Source organism: Benincasa hispida, chromosome 9, assembly GCF_027475165.1.
Source record: "Benincasa hispida cultivar pf3 chromosome 9, pf3_genome.v1.1, whole genome shotgun sequence".
NCBI classification, from domain to species: Eukaryota; Viridiplantae; Streptophyta; class Magnoliopsida; order Cucurbitales; family Cucurbitaceae; genus Benincasa; species Benincasa hispida.
Genome location: NC_143486.1, coordinates 53,778,170 through 53,798,871, shown reverse-complemented (window position 1 = coordinate 53,798,871; position 20,702 = coordinate 53,778,170). Strand labels below are relative to the sequence as shown.

Below are 20,702 nucleotides of genomic sequence, written 5' to 3'. Positions count from 1 at the left end.
TCATATCATTTATATTACCTATACAAAATGGACCACATCTACTAGTGTTACCAGAATGAGATATCTAATTTCATCCATATACTTATAGACCATTTAGGCAATATCAGGATGAGATACCCAATTTCATCCATATATTTATAGACCATTTAGGCTTACTATTAACTTGATCCTATTTATGTCACTACAAAAAGTTAAAGTATTCATACTATAGTCATGAATATGTTTATTGGATTTTCATAATAGAATGCAAAATCAACAACTTTATTGAATAAAATACTCAATAATATTTTATTGATAAATAAAATGTTTAACAAAATTTACGAACTGCGAGTTCTAGGACATTTCCAACATAAGTTGTGTGGTAAAAATATGTTACATTATTCAAGAAGGAAAAAAAAAGTTGTTGTAAGCTTCATCAGTGTTCATGATTGAATGGTCAAAAGTTTACATTTGTTCGGAATATGTTTAGTGTCTAGGAATGAGAAAAAAAAATATATGTCTATTTAAGCAATTGAGTGTTCAAAAATTGAATTAAAGTTTATGTTTGGTATATTTTTTCTTTTTAGGATTTCTTTTAGTAGACTTTGTAGGAATTTGTTATGTTTTAAGAATGAGAAAAAAGAATAAAACAAATTAAAACAAATTTCTATCATTAAAAATTTTAGGAAAATATGTGTAGTTGGAAATTTTAAAAAATTGGAAAAAAAAGTTTAAGACAGAATCAAATTCGTTTGAAAAAAATGCACCAGATACCCAAACTCAATAGACTCAGCACCCTAAATATAAACATTCAAATTTAACTTACCCAACTCTGCGCCCTAAACACCGACAATCTAACTCCTTAGATAACTTAATTTCCCAAATAATTATTGCTAACTTAACTCTGCATGCCAAACATCCCCTTAATATTTGATATACTTTTTCAGTAAAATTCAAATGCCAAAATGAACCTAACTCAAGCCACGTAGATTTGTACTTCGATTACCTTATCCCCATACTATGAAGCACAAATACTTCATGTGAGGCAAAGAATCCGTATCAGACATGTATCAGATACCGATACTTTCATATACTTCCCAGATACGTATTTGACACGCGATTTGACGTATTTATTTCCACGCGTACCTTTTTTTAAAGAAAAAAGACAAGCAACTCATCTAATCTTTCCCAATCTAAAACTAGGCAACCTATTTAAAAAGCTCACTACTCGAGTCTAAAACTAAAAGGAAAAAAAAAAAATAAATAACCAAACCCTAGAATCATCTAATCTTCATCTTCACATTTGAGTCCCCACAACGTCTACCAAAATATAAACCATTTGGATATCTTCAATAATACAATGAAGAAGTTCTTCGTTTATCTTCATATTTCTCCCTTTAATCTTCTTGTTCTTTGTAATATGAGTCACTTTTCTATTGCATTTTATTAACTATTGTATGTCAACACGTTAGATGTTTTTTTTTGTATTGTATTTCAGTGTTTATATTCTATTTTGTGCTATTGTTATTAACTTGTATGCTAAACTTATTTGTATCCTAAATTTTTTTAGAAAAAGAAAATGTATCTTCAACATATCGGTATTCTCGTTTTTTAGAAATATATATTTTTAAAAAGTATATATAAAAAAAAGACGTATCCTTAGATGTTTCCGTATCTTAGTTTTTTAGAAATTGACAGAATCATCGTATCCATATCGTGTAACCGTATTTGTGTCTATGCTTCATAGTCCCCATATATTATAAAAAAAATTGTAAAATTTTTTATTTGGAGATGAGAAAATAATGAAAATTTTGAAAGCAGCTTTTTAAAATTACCCTAATACGCCAAAATACATACAAACTACTTTTACTTTGAGGTCCTCGATTCCATTGGGTTCTCACTAATTCCAATTTGGAAAAAAGATTATCTCGATGTTTGCAACAGAAATTGATTGATCTCCAAAAGGTAATCCTTCGTCAATCGCCGGTCTCTTTCGGATCGTTTCCGTTCAATCAAAGCAACGAGAAGAGAATTTTCACAGACACCCTGCGCCGACGACAAATTTCCCGATGCGGCGCCGGGTTTTGTCGTCGACAGCCATTTCGGACACAGAGAATGAGTCCGATCAAGAAATGATGAAGTGCTTATCGTGTCAGGACGAATACCCGTCACGCCACGCCGGAACCTGCAAGGAGTGCTACGATGAAGCTAATGAGACTGAGGAAGAGCTCAAGCGTGAGATCGAAGACTTGAAATCAAAGGTCGCTTTCCTCAGGTTTTGGTCCCCTCTCGATCATCTTCATAATCGGTCGAATGCTCCTTGCTTTACGGATGTCGTTTTGATCGCCTCCAGCGATGGGCCTGAGGGATACGCCGTGTCTCTTCCCGCTCATAAAGCTGTCTTGGTTAGTATGAATTTGACAGGTTTACTTGGTTATTTTCTAATACAATACTTTTCTTTGTGGTTTTGATTTGATTCCGGTCTGGCTTGGGTATGAGGTTAAGTTGTGTACTGGTAAGATGGCCACTTGTTATTTTGAATCTAAGTGGTTTTTCTATTTTAGTTACGAAGCGTCGAAAGAGTAAGATGTTTAACTGCTAAATTCATAAGCATTGGTGCAGTAAGCTTGGATTTGTAGCAAAATTATGTGAAAGATAGTACGAACTGAAAGGATTTTTATTTTGGAGGGGAGGTGAAGGGGGGATAGGGAGGCTAAGCTAATTGGAATTCCGAATTACCATGTGTGAATCGTTGATTCGAGTCTGATAATTAAGTCGTGAATTGATCTGTAGGCATAAACTTGTTATTTGGTAAATATGGTTTGGCCATTGCATGTTGATTTAGAAATTTTCATTGAAATGGGGTTTGTCCCTTCACAAGTCATTTGTTTTCTCTTTCCTGTTACCAATATTCTTTATTCTTCGTACAATTATTATAACTCATTTCAATTTCACTACTTAAAATTCTCCTTTTTGAAATTCCTTTTTCTACTCAATTTTTTCTCTAGCTATAAGACAAAAAGGATTTCAAGCCTTTACTATGAGTTCATATAATTTTCCGTCATCCCTATTCTGATAGTATTTTGATAACCAAGTATGACTAAATTAGTGAGAAAGAGATTCCACTACCGTTTGTAAATTTGTAGTACGCCTGGGAACAAGTGGATGGGATGAAGATTTGCTTGAGTTTAGTTGGACGTTTCTGCCAAGTTATCCTACACTCTATTTTGATTTCTAATGAGGTTGTGGATTAGCTTAGATGTTGAAGAAATGGACATTTCCCTTGTAAACAGGTGGAAATAGAGGGAGCAGAGCACTTGGTTGATTGGTTACAATTTTTATGGCATGGGAGTTAATGGTCAGTGGCCTTGATCATGGAAATTTAAGGAGAAAGAACACACCCTTAACGGTTGAATGGATTTCAGGTTTTCCTAGTAATTGTGGGTTTAGTTGTAATAGATAGAGCATTTGGGTGTTGGAGAGGGATTGCAATTGAAGCTCCCAGACTTGTTACTGTAGAACAGTTTATCAATTCAATCCTTCGGTGGCCTAAATGTGGGCAATGGTGAGAGACTCATGCTCTGGAAAGACACTTGGTTGGGGATGTGCTGGCTTTTCAATTGTTACATTTTAATATCGTTAGGGTCGTGAGAGTATATGGAGCATATTTTCTGTGGTTGTTAGTTGGCAGGCTCAATTTAGGGCAACCTTAAGGCTTTTGAATGTAGTTGGCTCATAACAATTCATGTTGGTCTATAAGAAGGATAACTTTGGCGTTCCCCTCCCTCCCTCCCCCCCAAAAATTTTGGGTTCTTGTTTTTGTTTTTTTTTGTCTCATAGAATATCTGGCTTGTGAGGAATAGGAGAGTGTTTAGAGATTTGGAGACGTTTTGGGGAGAGTATTGAGAGCTTTGGCTAGAATCAATGAGTTTGCTCGGGTTTTTTGTAACCATGGGTTTTTTTCTTTTAAAAAAAATCATTATTATCTTTTATCCCTGATTCTCCATGGTTTGAGTCCTTTCTTTTCTAACATTCTGTTTCTGTATACTCCTTTCAATTTGGTCTTTCATGAAGGCATAGTTTCTCAATAAAAAATTATGTTTGAAACTTACAACCCCCTGATCCTATGACATTTGGGTGTCAAGGAAACTCGTAGGATATTAAATCCTAGGTAGGAGGAGGCCACCATGGATTGAACCCATGATCTCTTAGTCCTTTATCAAGAGTATGTTCTCTTATAATTATTTGCTCTCTTTTTAGGGATTGCACATCTATTTTTTATAGGGTTTAAGTAGGAAACATATATTTAATTATTTTGTGTTGTCATTTTTATTTCATCACGTAATTAATTGTATGCTATTTATGAACCAATCTCTTAGTAAGAATGTGTTGATTTTGTCATAGAATAAGAGAGAAATCTTTTTGTATTGCTATTAGACTAAGAAGCACATATACGGATATAAGATACAAATACGATAGGATATAGTGATATACCAATTCCTAAAAACTAAGATATGGAACATCGAGGATACATTATTTTTTCATATATCTTCTTTTGAACATACGTAAATTTAACATAAAGATATTAAAATGTAGTTCACCAAAAAGCATAAAATGTCATGTCAATACTACAGTTTGAAAGTGAAATACATATTACATTTTGTTAGGATACCACCTAACAAGGAAATTCTAAAGAACACAAGAATAAACTCAAGAACATAGAGATATGGAAATATGTGAAAATATGTTGAAATACGCTATAATATCATAGAATAGGTAACAAGATAACCTAGCCTTTGAGAGAGCTAATCTCTCCCTTCATTCCCCAAAGGAAATTCCTTACAAATACTTCACACCCTTCCTCTCAACCCACTCCCTCTATATATAATCAAAATCCCTAACAAGCTCACTATTTAGTTACCAAAATGCCTCTTTCTATATAACTATCATAATATTTACTAATAAACCTGCTATTCCAACTAGGGGTCTTACAATACTTCGCCCTTCGAAGACACCTTGTCCTCAAGGTGTGCTTCTAAAATGCAATCACAAAAGTGGGCGACCTCTTTCTTTTTTTTTTTTCTCTCTCTCTCTCTTTTTTTTTTTTTTTTTTTCCTTTAAATTGAAATAAAACAGTAAACCCAAAACCTCCAGCCTCTTTACAAGAAATGTCTTCAACTTTGTTAAGCAATTTAGGCTTCAACTTCTTCATTTGGATTTAGCCCATTAAGCAGGCCATGACTCCACATTCTTTTCCACTGGCGTTGTTCTCCTCAAATGGGCTGGGCCCACTATCAACTTGCTGCCCAGAACAACACAGCAGCCTTCCCTTAAGTAACCCCACTGCCCATATATCAGGCGATGAATATAACAACCTCTTTTAACTTGGATTGCCCCACACGCACAACTCTTCAAAAGTTGGGCCCATAAATCATTATCTTTCTTAAAGGTAGCAGTAGGCTTCCAGCAATCCCAGCCCATAACCAATCCAGTATGTTTCTGCAACATTTTCCAACTTGTTGGCCCCACCACTTGACACATCACGTGGGAATTGTCATCCCACTGCTTCACAAAAAAAAAGAAAACAGCGTTTTCTCCAAATCATTGTCTCCTTCCACCACTGGCACTTTTTCCATCAGCTCCTTCGTGTGTATTTTCAGCTTGGATCGTGTCTTTCTTGTTGTCCATGGTCCGACAACCTCCTTTCGGTCATTTGGACGTCCCACTTTGCTGCACAACACTTCAATCATCATTATCATACCTTGCTAGAGATAGTAAGCCAAAATAAAACCACTAAAGATGATGCTTACCTCGAGGAACACTTGGCCAAAGATCACATGGTATGATATTGCTTGGGCGGTTTGGGTTCTGGGTTTAAGTCAAGATAACGCCCCACCAAAAGTCCATCTTCAACTATTTCCTCATTTTCTAACTTAGCAATGGACTGGGCCCCATCCATACTATTTAAAATCGAACCCTTAGTATCTGACTTATCACGATCCCACCCTATTGAATCAAATTAATTTTAGAGCAATTGAAGGACCAAATTACAAAGCAAACTCTACCTTGGATCAAATTAGGGATTTGGGAAAAGTTTAGTGAAATTGGTTATACTTGAAGATTAATTTTCAAATAATTTGACTATGGTCATGTGGAGGATAATTAGAAGATTATCAATATAATTTCAGGATAAATGGGAGTCGAAGGAACCAAAAATCTGAGGAGGAGCCGATTAACAGTGAGCGGTTTACTTTCAAATGTTTTGATATAGAAACTAATTATTATAGTATGCCATGAGTTATGAAATGTGATGGCTTATCACGATCCTGCCTTGTTAATCGAGCCCTTAGTGCCTGTTCCTTCTCCCCAATTCTTCAATTTCTTGTGGATTATATTGGGTTTTGTCACCCCACTAAAATACCAAAACCCACATTTAAGAAGTCCATTGAGTAATCCCCCTTTTTCCACCTCTGACAGCATGTGGACCTTAACCTTCCTATTTAAATTTGGCCCATTAAGGCATAGCTTGCTCAGTCTATGAATGAAAAACCCACAATCCCATATCTCGCCCACACGAACGGTTGACACGTGGATGGCATTAGGGTTAGACTTTACATTTCCTTCCATTTTTGCCACTGTATGTTTCCTTTTCTTCTTTCTTTCAGAATATAGTCGTGGGTCTCTAGAGCTTTAGTCTCACTCAACCCAAACAAAGACATTAAGCCCATAATGCTATGGTTGGCATTCCTTCCCATCAGCTTTTGACACGTCAGTGGTCCCAACTATCATGCAAGTGCTCCCTTTTCTCCATCGTCACGACTTCTTCTGCCATTATCCACCAGGTTGCACTCCTCGTCGGCCACCTTCCTCTTTGCCTTTGGCCTCGGTAGACGTCCTCTTTACTTTTGGCGTCGCCTTGTATACCCCTCAGCTTTTGGAATCGCCCATGTTGTCTTCCCCAATCTTTCATTCACAACTCAGCCTCAACTTCTCCATGTCGTTTATTCGTCATTTTCATCTATCGTAGTACACCCTCTTTTGCAAATTTCAGCACACCTAACCTTTTCATCCTCCTCGCGTCTTCGCTCACCGGTGTTTTCGTTAGCCACCATTTCTTCATTCGCCAGTCTCTTTGCCATCCTAACCCATCAACCGCTCGCGTGTTCCCCCTTCTTTGCTCGCCATCTTGTTTATTTGAGTTTGTGAAATCAGTTAAGTTCATACCTCGTCGTTTATCCGTCTATTTGCCACTCCACTGGCCAATTCTTCTTTGACACATTGTGTTTGGCCACCCCCATTCTTGTCGTCGGTAGTGCTTTACTTCGATGGTTCCTTCATGGTTGTTCCTCTCTAATCTCTTCTTTCTCTCCTCTCTAAACTTGCAACAACCCTTTCCCCAGAACTTCATCTCCTGTTGTCTCGTCATTTGTCGCTTCTTCTTCTGCCCGCCTCCTCGATTTTCTAACCACTTGCACATCAGGTAGCCCTTCCTCCCATGTTTCTTCTTCCGCACGCTCCTCCACCTCTCTGAACACAGGTTCGTCGATATGTTCTCCTTTCTTTCATGCCATTCTTGTTCCACCCGCCTTTACCATAGATTTCTCCTTCGTTCTTTCCCGCTTACCTGATCAATCCATTCCCCCTCTTTTTGTGGAGGTACCCTCGGGTACGATCTTTGTCTTCCCCCCACTCTTTGAGCTCGTTTAGATAGTTTTCAAACACGGTTTTCCTTCTCTACTTTAATGGTTGCTAGTCTTCTTTTACTCTCTCTCTCTTCACATCCTTGCTGGTAATCCTTCAATGTTTGTTGCATTGATTCCAGGGTCTCTAACACCTTTAGCCTATCACACATTGCATCTGAATCCATAACGATATTCTCAGAACGAACGTGCTCTGATACCAATTTGTTAGAATACCACCTAACAAGGAAATACTTAAGAATACAAGAATAAATCCAAGAACATAGAGATATGGAAATATGTGAAAATATGTTGAAATATGTTGAAATATGCTATAATATCATAGAACGGGTAACAAGATAACCTAGCTTTTCGAGAGGGCTAGTCTCTCCCTTAATTTCAAAAAAATTTCTTCCAAATACTTCACACCCTTTTTCTCAACCTACTCCCTCTATTTATAATCAAAAGCCATAACAAGCTCACTATCTAATTACCAAAATGCCTCTTCTAGTAACTATCCTAATATTTACTAATAATCCTACTATTCCCATAACTGGGGGTCTTCCAAGGTGCTTGTACCTAACAATGGTATCAGAGCCGGTTGACGTTCTGGAGTGGAACCGGTTTAGGGTTCTGATCGGGTGTGGCCGAGTGAAGTACCGCTAGAGTAGCCGTTGGGAGGTCGGCTTTCTAGGGATGGGGTATTGTTAGGAACCAAGATAGTATGGGATGTCTTTGTCTCACATTGGTTAGAACTGGATGACCAATGTGATACTTAAGTGGCTTGGCTCTCCCATCCCAATAACTAGCATTTGGGGCGTGTTCTCCAAGGTGCTTAAGTACCTAATACATTTATCCAACAAAACATTCACGATTCAACAAATCAAAACAAAGTAGACTAGAACCTAGAAAAACTTGAAGCCTCTCAAGTGTCAAATCTTCATAACATTGTCATCTTGATCACTTTCACCACCATCATCTTCCAATAACATTATCATCTTGATCACTTTCACCACCATCATCTTCCAAAACATCACCCTCCAATCTGGTTCCTTTAAAGACAATAGCTACTTCAAGCGCATGGCATTTTCAAAAGAATCAAAAGTATCTCCAACAATATCCTATGACTTATTCTTTCCTTTTGGATATTCTGGAGTTTTCGCGGAAAAAAGCGTAGATCCAAATCCTCTGTAGATCCCATGCCATGAGAGAGTCAATTAAAGAGTATGTACTCCAATTTCTCTCACAACATGAAGAGGAAAAAGATTTCACTTTCAAAGCAATTGGTTGAAGCATTTGTTCATAGACCCCATGAGTTGCCTACCAACGGATAGGATCGATAACATATCTTTGAGATATAAGCATACTCAGCAAAATCTCCAGATTTGAAAAGTTACAAAATCCATGTTCACTTTTGCAGGATGTGCAAGGTCACTAAAATCATTCTTAAAACACTTCATTCTCTCTCGAGTTAGTTCGACCTCTTGAGCCATTCAATTAAAGGACTTTGTATGTCATTCTTTACTATAGTATCTAAATAGAGGTTTAAAAAACTGTTACTCTTATAAAATATAAACTATAAGGTTAGAATATAAGATAGAAAAGATAATATAATTAAATACCTTGGATTCAAGAAATGTGCTAAACAATGAAGTGCAGTATTATTCTTATTCCAACAATCAATGAAAATATTACACCACATCATAAAAAGGGGACAAGTCACTTGTTGCAATTCTTCATGTTTATAAATCATTGTCTTCACCTTTTTAATCATTGTATCCCATATATCATACATCAAATCTAGACAAGGTGCATGTATTCCAAACTCAGATCATATATGAAGCGAAGGAAAGAATATAACCATAAGTTATCAACTTATCAAGCACCAACTCCTTTATATGGCAGCCTTTCCTGCATCATCTTTTCTGTGATTTTCCCATGTATCACTAATGACCATGACGTAAACTACCTTTAATTAGTTTAGTTTATACCTCTTAAGCATGATGATAACCAATGCAAAAACGTGTTTCAATCACATAAAGCAATTTAAGAGATTCAAATTCATTAAACATGACGGACCTCATTGAATGATTCATAATACAAATTTTCATAACTATAACGTCACTAGCAGTAATAGAGATGCAGTTGCATTTCTTATATACAAGTTGATTGATTTCAACATTCTTGGCAGTACAAATGTTCTTCAAGGCAAGAACATTTGTGGGAAATTGTATTTGTGGGAAATTTTTGGAAATTGGCAGTATTTACTACACATGGTGTTAATACAATTGTGGGAAATTGTGTTTTGATTACCCATTTAATACCTATCCCTAAATATTTTATCGGGAGATATGAGAGGCCTCTATCTTCCTTTGACTACAGAATACACGAGAGAGAGAATAATAGGTCAGAAGATGTTTCTCTGTAACTTTTGTTGCATCTTGGTGGATGAATATTATTTTAACATGATTATAAATTTAGTGCCTTGGAGATGAGATAAAAGATGGAACAAGATTGGAGTATCAAAATTTACGACTTGATTTTTTACTATTACTTTCTGAAGGATGATACTATTTTATTAGCTGAGTTCTATATACATTTTCAATTTATACATATAACATTTTGCATATATACATTTGCAATTTTGCATATAACTTTGCCTAGCTTCTCGTGTTATGGTCTAGTATAGACAAGACCCTAGCCATTCCTTTTTCTTATCATAGTTTACCTTTTTTCATGTATCCTTCAGGTGAGTCGCTCCCCAGTTTTCAAAGCTATGCTTGAGAATGAAATGGAAGAAAGTCGTAGCGGTACCATAAAAATCAGCGATGTTTCATTTGATGCCCTCCGTGCCTTTGTTAATTATTTGTACACAGCAGACGCCTGTCTTGATGAGCAAATGGCTTATGACCTTTTAGTTTTGGCTGAGAAGTACGAAGTGAAGCATCTGAAGGCACATTGCGAGAAGTTCCTAATATCAAAACTGAACTGGGACAACTCGATCATGAACTATGTCTTTGCACACCAGCACAATGGCAAGCATATGATCGATGCAGCTTTGTCGGTGATTATCGACAACATGGACAAGCTTACCAAAAGGGAGGAGTATATGGAACTTGTCGAGAAGGATCCACGGCTTGTCGTGGAAGTCTATGAAGCTTACATGTCTAAACAGGTAAATACTGCTGCTTGTAGAGATTGTTCTGTGAAATAAAACTGAAGATCTTATACCCATTGTGATTTGTTTTGTGTGCTTGCAAGGACTGTTCTTTAAGATGAGCATGCACTCCAATAACATTCAGAATGTATCTTGTTAAAAGAAAACCAGAACGTAAACGGAATTTGATCTAATCGATATGAAATATGCTCGTTTGGCTGTAAATTTTTCTAACCCTATACTGGGTTCATGGTTGTATGTATTTTTTCCTGTGTTCTTCCGTTGAGGCAGATTTTAGGTATAATATATATGTAGATAAAAAAATTGATAATTTGATATTATTAAAATCGGTGAGCCTGTAGATTTTGCATCATATTTTGTTAAAATTTGTGGGAGTTAGTAGAAATTGGAAGTCTAGAGTGAAAATTGTCTTCTTCCTTACATCATCACTAGTCAAATTTATAAAAATCACAAGAGTGAAGGATCCAACTGCCTGTACAAGATTCTTGTAAATACCCAAATTGACTAGTTTAGAGTAAGAATTTAAATTTTCCTAATCTTTATTGGGGTACATGTTTCTCTCAACTTATCCTTCTGCATTTGTACCAACACTCTTACACTCTTTAAATACATTTTTGGCTCATTGTTTTTTGGCACAATTTTTATTTTTAGTTCAAGGGGTTGAAGATTTAAATTATTCATGCTTAAATTGGCGTCTAACACGATTTTATCTCTTTAACTTCAATACTCTTTCTCGTTGAAATCGAAACATTTTTACTATAGAAAAATTATTTAAAATGTGAAAATCTAGCTTGGTGCAAATTTTGAAAATGATTTGTCTCTAAAATATGTAGAGAAATTTGCTTTGTAAATGAGGAGTTGGATTTGAAGGGGGTTTTTTTTTTTCTTCCCTCGAGTACAATAGAGAGCGAGATTCTAACACAGTGTTTTGGTGGTTAACACGTACAATATGCCAGTTAAGTTTGAAGTTTTTGACTTACAAAAATAATTGCCAACGTCTTAATCATTGAGTTTTACAAATTAACAATTATGTTAATATTTAATTAACACAATAATAGGTTGCCTAAATATGGTTTAATTAGTTGACACATCCGTAATCTATTATTACCAAGTTGAGTTTAACTCAACTAATTCAACATGCTTCAATGATCAAAATGTTAGAAGTTCAACTTTCCATTAGCATGATATCAAAAATGCTTCAGAACCAAAAAGACATAGAAAATTGGTTAAATACTCTTGTATGGGCAACCTCAAATGCTTGAGCATCTTATACTATTGCAAAACCAGCAGGGTAAACTAGATATCCTTTCATGGGAATAAGTAGTAATGAAAAATGATATTTTATCACCATGTTTATTACAAGTTTTTCAACCACGGGAATGAAAATAACTTATTCGAAGGCATTTCATATTTCCATCCACGAAGGTTTTTCATAACCACCCAAAAAAGTGGGTTTCAATTTCAATGAATTTTCTCTCTCTTACTTTTTATCTTTTTATTTGATCTATTTTTCTTCTTTCTTGATAGTTGATATTGTATAATTTATTTAATTATTAAAAATATGTTTAAATTAAATTTATAATTGGCATGTATAATTAATGTTATTAACAACAATGCTAGTAATAATTTATTTTATTATTATGAATTAATATGGATAAACATAGTTATATTTGTTTAAATCTCTTTTTATTGGCAATATATATTAACAACATAAATTATTTATTAAAATTATTAATTGATCTTTTAAAAGATATTAATTAACTAACTAATAATAAAATAAGTTAATTTTTAATTAAATAATCTTGTACACTTGTACTTCTTTTTAATTTATAATTATAGCTATTTTTTTAATTAAAGGCATTGTTTGATGATCTAAAATCAATTAGTTTATATCAACTCCTTCTGTATATATAGAAAGCTTATAATTGACATAATCAATTAGTTAATTAACTCTTTAATTAACACAACTACAAAAAAAAGAAGGAAAGAAAATAGATACTTAAATTAATTATCAATATTTTTTTATTAAAAAGTTGATAATATAAATATGCAATATAAAAAATTTAATTGATAATAAACATTTAAACTTACATAATTATTTTTGCAATTCAACTGCAGTAGTAGTGATAAAAAAAAATAATAGAAATAACAATAACAATAATAACAACAAACAACAACAATAATAATAGCTTGTTTAAATATATACCTAATTAATTTTAATTGATAAACAATTCTGATAATATTTACATGCACGATAACGAGTGCGATGAGCAATTGATGTGTAACTTCCGAAATACCCTTCATGAGTGTGGCGGGATTTTCATGTGGTACAACCAAAGGAGCGACATTGACTAGCTAAGTCTTTGTTTAGATCACTTTATTGGCAATGTTGTGTCCTTGCAAAGAAGTTTGAGGATTGTAGGCCCCATCTGCCTGATTTTAGAGTCAGAGCTTCCAAGACTTGGCAAACATTTTACCATGGAGGAGATCATTTATTGCTATTAAGAATTTTCACCCAACTAAAGCTTAAGGGCCTAATGGTTGTTAGGGGAAATGGTATAAATATAGAGTTGAATATACTATTAAATTGTTTACACGAAATAATAAACTTAATATATAATATTCAAATTCAAACCAAATTCAGATGGTGTAACAAGGCTTAGATATGAAAATAATTAAAGACTTGAAAAAATCTCAAAACCTTTGGAGACTCCAAAACATAGTTGAAGCATGCTTCTGATAAGTATTGTCTTGAAGACGATTATGTGCTCTACAAGGACTACAAGTAGACTATAGCGATCATCTCAACAGAATACAATGACTAATTCTGATAGAAATGCAACATCGCTAAATCCTTCCAGTACATGCGGACACCTCATATAATGCAATCCATGGTCAAGAGTGTACTTTAAGTACTTTAGAACTCTGACGAAAGCATTCCAATGATCATGCTCAGAATTGCTAGTATATCTTGCTAACCTTCCTACTAAGTAGGCAATATCAGATATTGTACAATTCATTATATACATTAAGCTATCAATAACTCTAGAATATTCTAGAGAAGACATACCTTCGTTCATTGTTTTTCTTCAACTTACAATTTGGACCAAATGGAGTAACAGTTGGCTTACTCTCAAAATGATCAAATTTTCTCAGGACTTTCTCTATATAGTGAGATTGAGAAAGTATGTATCCACTTGGATTTCTTGTTATTCGAATTCCAAATATAACATCAGCCAGACCAAGGTCTTTCATATTGAAAGTTGGATTTCAACATCCTTTTAGTGGAATCAATGACACTTCTACTTGTGCCCATTATCAACATATCATCCACATACAAGCAAATAATGGTATATTCTTGATCTATGGTTTTAACATAAACACATTTATCACACTCATTTATCTTAAATCCATTTGATAACATAGTATGATCAAACTTTTCATGTCATTTGTTTGGGTGCTTGTTTCAACCCTTAAAGAGACTTGACAAGTTTACAAACTTTGTCTTCAAGTCGTTTAATAATAAACCCTTCAGGTTGTTCCATATAGATTTCTTAATTTAAATCTCCATTTAAAAATGTTGTTTTTACATCCATTTGGTGTATTTCCAAATTTTATAAAGTTGCTATTGTAATTAACATCCTCTTCACTGGAGAATAGGTATCAAAGAAATCTAGTCCTTCTTTGGCGAAAGCCTTTGGCTATGAATAGGGCATTGTACTTATCAATGGTGTCATCAACCTTTAGCTTTCTCTTAAAAATTCATTTACTCCCAATTAGTTTACTTCCAGGAGATAAATCAACCAATACTCAAGTATTGTTTTGTAAAATGGATTTTAGCTCACTATTGATAGCTTCTTTCCAATAAGGTATATCAGGAAATGATACAACTTTTTGAAAAGTCCCATGACTTACCATCGATCATATAAGTTATGAAATCAGGTCCAAAAGAAATAGCTTTTTTAGCTCTTTTACTTCTTCTAGGTTTAGCTTCAGTTTTCTGATCATCTTGACCTTTTGAACATCTGGCCTCATAATTTCTTTTGGCACCTCTTGTGTCCTTCCTCATTTAAAGGAAATATATCTTCAAAGAATTCATCTTCAATATATTCCATTATGGTATTATTATTATTAATATTAGATATTTTTTATTTAATTATCATGAATCTATAAATAGCACTATGCATTGCATAGCCTGTAAAGACACAATCAATTGTCTTAGGTCTAAGTTTGGTCCTTTTTGGTAAAAGAAATTGTACCTTTTCCAAACACCTCCATGCTTTATAAGGTAGCTTATTAGTCTTCTTATGTGAAATTATATTTGGTATAAAATTTGCTACTAGTGAAGTTTTTCTCCCAAATTACGAGGTAAACCTGAATATTTAACATGCAATTAGCTATGTCCTTTGAAGTTCAGTTCTTTCTATCAGCTACACCATTTTGTTATGGTGTATAAGGTGCTATAGTTTGATGGATTATGCCATTAGCTTCACAGAATTCATAAAGTGATGATAATTCATATTCACCACCTCTATCTTATCTGAGCACTTTTACTTTTTATTCAAGTTGATTTTTAATTTCTGCCTTATATGTTTTAAAAATAGTAAAGGTTTCATCTTTACTATGTAATAAATATTCATAGCAATATTTACTATAATCTTCAATGAATGTGACAAAATATCTTTATCACCTCTTGTGGGAGTACTTTTCATATCACATACATCACTATGGATTAAATTAAGAAACTCACTATTGAAAGAACCGTGAGGTCCAAAGTGAAAGCGCAGATGGCTCCCAATTTAGTTTTTCACAGTAATTAAAATTACAGTACAAACAAATTATACATATACACGAAATAGTTTACAACATGATTTAGAATAAGAGGAAAGGAAGAAGGATTAGAATTTCGACTTACCCTTGAAGAAAAAATTTGTCTTCACGAAAATCCTCCCAAAAGATCATGATCCTTCCTTGAAATTCAAACCAAAACCAAGATACCAACACAAGAGAGACCTCTGTATTCTCTGTTGGTTAAGAGAATTGGCAGGAGGTGTGAGCATTGCTTCTTTTTGGAAGAGGGAGTGAATAGATTGAGAGGAAAAGTTTCAAGGAAGATTTTTTGTAAACCTTACAGAAAGTTTTGTTCTCTCTTGAAAAGAAAAAGAAAACATCAAAACCCCCAACTCCTCTTTCCACGATCAATTATGGAGAGAATTAAGGGAAAAGAAGTTATTTTCCTCCCTTTAATTTTAAATTTTAAAATTTAGTTAAAATTGATTTAATTTAAATAGTGATTATACATGTGTTTGTGTGTTTATGTGTGTGTGAGTGTGTGTGTGTTATATCATATATAACACATGACCTATAGTCTTTATATTGTATCAAATACAATATAACCTAGTTTTTAATTCTCTTATTAATGCATCGTATTTAATATAAATCACATTTATACTAAATATAATTATATGAATCTCACCCATATCATTAGTATTTGAATCATATTCAAATATTTAATCCTCTCTTAATAAACTTTATTTTATAATGTATCAAATACATTATATTAATTATATCACACATATAATTACTTTAAATTAATTATATCACATATAATTAATTTTCTCAATTAATTTGACCAATTCAAATTAATCCAAAATTAATTCTCAATGATTCTTGTTGAGCTACAGAGGGGGCCTTATGAACTTATAGATTAAAGCTCCAATGGTACTTAAATAATTAATTAAACTTTTTAATTAAATTACTCAACATCTATTAATTGTTGGTCACTTCATTAAAGACCGACAGCTGCACTCTTCATACTATATAGATATATTTCTGTGTCCATTGGATATAACTAGTCAACAGTACAATGACTCTTCGCAAATTGCTTATAAGTACAAATGGGCCAAAATTACCGTTTTTTCTTGTAGTTACATCTAACTCTTTAAGTACCCCAACATTAGGGAAAGAGTGAATTTCGTCTTGTGTAGCTGTATTCCCGGTTCCCCAATCAGACGAATTCTCAAAATAGTAGGCTTATTGAGCTAACGGTCTCACCAATACAAATAAAAAAAAAACCGTCTTCATAGCCAGGAGTTCACAACTCACTCAGGATTTAGGTCATGTCACCTATGGTCATCCTAGTGAAATATAAGTATCTATTATCAACGATGTTATATAATGAGACTATTCATTTCGTGGTTCGATCTTATGCAAACCCTTTTGTATAGAACACCCCTGCTCACATGTCTCCACATGAATGATTAGGATCAGACCATTTTTAGCACTTTACAACAATTGTAACATTTAGAAAGCGGGATGTATTCGTAGTGTCACAAGGATAAGGTATCCAGCCTTATCCATCTACTACAGACCATTTAGGATATCACTTAAACATGACCCACCTATATGTCTCTATATACATATTTATATTGGATTTTATATAGGTTTGGCAAAATTCACCGCGGGGTGGGGAATCCCCGGTTTGACCGGGGATGGGGTCAAATCGGGGAATTTTCTTTGGGCCCGGTCCCGGAGGCGGGGACGAGGATGGTATCTCTGCCCCGACCCAACCCCGACCCCAATTTTATATAGTTATATTTTTAATCTTTTATAAATATATATTTATAATATATAAAATAACTTATTTATATGTATGTTTATAAAGTATACTATAGACTTATAGTGTTGTGAGCCCAATATTGAATATATAAATTCTAAATTTAAGCCCAAACTTAAAAAAATAAAAAAAAATGGAAAATCCCCACGGGGATCTAATAGGGAATTCCCCATGGGGAATCCCCGTGAGGAAACAGGGAATGGGGCCCCACGGAGACCCGTTTCCCCGATGGGGAATCCCCGCCCCCATCTCCGCCTTCAAATGGCAGGGATGGAGGGGAATTTCCCCCACGAGGCTAGGGACAGGGGACCCTACCCCGCCGCGGCCCCATTGCTAACCCTAGTTTTATGTCCTAAAAATTCGCAATTTGTAAAATGATAAAACATTTTCTATTATCTACTTGTTATTGGTCTTATAAATTGTACGAAATTCTAAATCCAATAAACTAAGATCCATGACTATTGTATGAGTACTTGAACTTTATGTGGAGACATAAGAGTGGATCAGGTTCGAGTAAATAGTCAAAATGATCTATGGTACATAAATGAGGTTGGGTACCTTGTTCTGGTAACACCATTGGATGCGGCCTACTCTGTAGTTGTTATAAAGAGTTGTAAAGTGCTACATACAATGTGATCCAAATTCGTACATGTTATGACATGAGGAGTGGGAGCGTCCTATGCAATGAGTTTGCATAAGATCAGGACCAAGAAATAAGTCACTCTTACTTTATAACGCTGTTTATTGTTTAAGACTGACTATTTCACCTAGATGGCCTAGGTAACTCGATCTTAATCCTGAGCTAACTATGAACTCCTGTTTATTCGGGATTGCCCTTAGATTTGCATAGTTGAGGGTTGGCTCAACAGTGCCGGCTCAATAAGACTTCTATTTCAGGGGTAAGACTGGATAGGTAGTTGGGTTCATGCCTACCCGAATTAGGGATAGGAGAAAGGTTGTTCTCTCAAGTACTGAATCCATGTCTTGAACAAAGGGCTCCACCCTCTCACTGGGCTTAGAGAGTTTAGTTTGGTGATTGGATTACAAACCAATTGTTCATTAAAAGATCAGTAGAGACTTGAGGAATAAGATGTAATCTCGGGGGTAAAACAAATATTTGACCCAACCGTTATTACAAACAACCTATGAAGGGTCGACTTGCTGATTATGGTTAAATCATGTGGACATAATATATCTACAGTAAGGGGAGTGCAACTATGTGCTTTAGTGGAATGACCCATTAGTTAACGAATGAGGATTAATTTTGTCTAATGAGTTTAGCCAATTAATCTCGGATCGTTGGAGCCCATGATCTGTAGGTCCGCGAGGTCCCCCTACTAGCTCGTAACGGACTAGCTCTAGAATAGCATGACAAGTTAATTTGAAATGTTCAAATTAGAATTAAGGGAATTAGTAGTTATATGAGATATAATTTTATGTTTAATTTTAGAATTAAACGGAATAGGAGAATTTATATATTTAAATATGATTTAAATATATAAAGATGGATATGTGTTCAAATTAATTTAATATTTTATATTAAATTAATTACGTTTTATTTAATAATTAATTTATGAAATTAATTAAATTTTCATTATTAAAATCAAAATTTTATTTTTAGATAAAATTGAAAAAATTGGAAAAAAAAAACACAAAATAGAAAAATGGTTTTTTCCATTATCCATCTTTGAACTAGCTCACACATATTAAAATATCTTGGCCTTGTCTTCTTCTAGCATGAGCTGCAACTCATATAACTCTTCTCTTTGTATGTTGATTTGTAATATACTGAAGAGATTGGAGTGCAAATCGAGCATGCAATCTATAGAGTTTTGAGAGAAAATTCGGTTTGAAGAATGGTTTTTCAACAAGGTTGCAGCAGTGAGCTTTTCTCCTTCATCCCTTGATTCAAGCTTGTTTTGAGTCCCACAACTCAATCTAGAGCCCAAGAGAATAGTGAAAAAGATCTTGAGATTGTATACAACAAGATATGGAGAAGATAGCAGCTAGAGATGGAGCTTTGAAGAAGTTTTGCAAAAGGTATGTCTTGAAACCCATTTTTCTACAGAAGCATGCTTTATATCATGCCAAAATTAGTGAATTTGAGTGTTTAGATGATTCTTGTGCTTCCGATGCTTTTGATACAATCCTATAATTGGTATCAGAGCATCAAATAAGCATTCAATTCGGTTTAGTTTTTGTTTGGTGGGTGTTTTATATCAGCAATATGAAACTGATGTACTGATATGGTTTTCTGAGTTTTGGCTGTTTAATTCTCTTTAATTTCTCATTTAAATTTGTAATTTGCTCTTGCTTGATGAGCTTTAATGTGTTCTTAAGAGTCTGTAATTTATTTGGAGTCATTAGAGTTGAAATTAAGCGGTAAATCGAAGAAACAAACGAAGAGGCCGAGTTGTAGTTCCAGAAAATCAGCCTCTGTTCTTATCGTCACTGAGGTTCCAGTTGCTAAACGATCGTCGAGCTTCAGATGCTACACAATGTGAAGAAAAGCTATACGACCGTATAGCAATGGGCGCTGGTCATTGTGATGTTGAACGCTAGACGATCGTGTACCTGCGGGAGCTAAACGATGCGTTCAATTTGCTATACGATAGCATTAAGCGATCGTTTAGTTTTGGCGTGGGAATTAAACGATACGTTAAATTTACTATACGATGGTACTATGCGATCGTTTAGCAACGATGCACGCTAAGCGATGCGATGAAATGCTACGTGATAGCACTGAGCGATCGTTTAGATGTGGAGCTAAGCGATCGTGTAGACGAAGTGCTAAGCGATGCATTGGAGTTTCTATGTCATGAAACTAAACAAATCTCTTACCTACGATGCTGAACGACACGATGATGTTTTATGCGATGGAGCTAAGCGATCGTTTAGCTACACAGTGGATACTAAACGATGACATGAGCACTAGACGATGGTGCTAAGTAATCGTTTGGTTCTATACGATAGAACTAAGCAATTCGATGAAGAGCTATACGATAGCCTTGAGCGATTGCTTACTTCGATCGTTTATCTTTGATCAGGAGCTAAACGATACGTCGAGTTGCTATGCAATAGCACTACTCGATCGTTTACCTCTATGCGGGAGCTAGGCGATGCGTCGAGTTGCTATGCGATAGCACTACGCGATCACATACCTTTGTGCAGCAGTTGGGTGATGCGTTGAATGCTATGCGATGGCATTAAACAATCATTTACCTTTTCGCGCGCTAAACGATCAAGCATT

At 34.7% G+C, this 20,702-nt stretch overlaps 1 protein-coding gene across 1 annotated transcript; it reads left to right on the top strand.

Moving 5' to 3' along the window:
* Positions 1-1,782: 1,782 nt before the first annotated feature.
* LOC150033905 (BTB/POZ domain-containing protein At4g08455-like) lies at positions 1,783-11,040 on the top strand. Its single transcript, XM_090318048.1, has 2 exons — positions 1,783-2,384; positions 10,408-11,040. The coding sequence occupies exons 1-2, from the start codon at positions 2,049-2,051 to the stop codon at positions 10,870-10,872; spliced, it is 801 nt and encodes a 266-aa protein (XP_090174174.1). The 5' UTR covers positions 1,783-2,048; the 3' UTR covers positions 10,873-11,040.
* Positions 11,041-20,702: the final 9,662 nt, after the last annotated feature.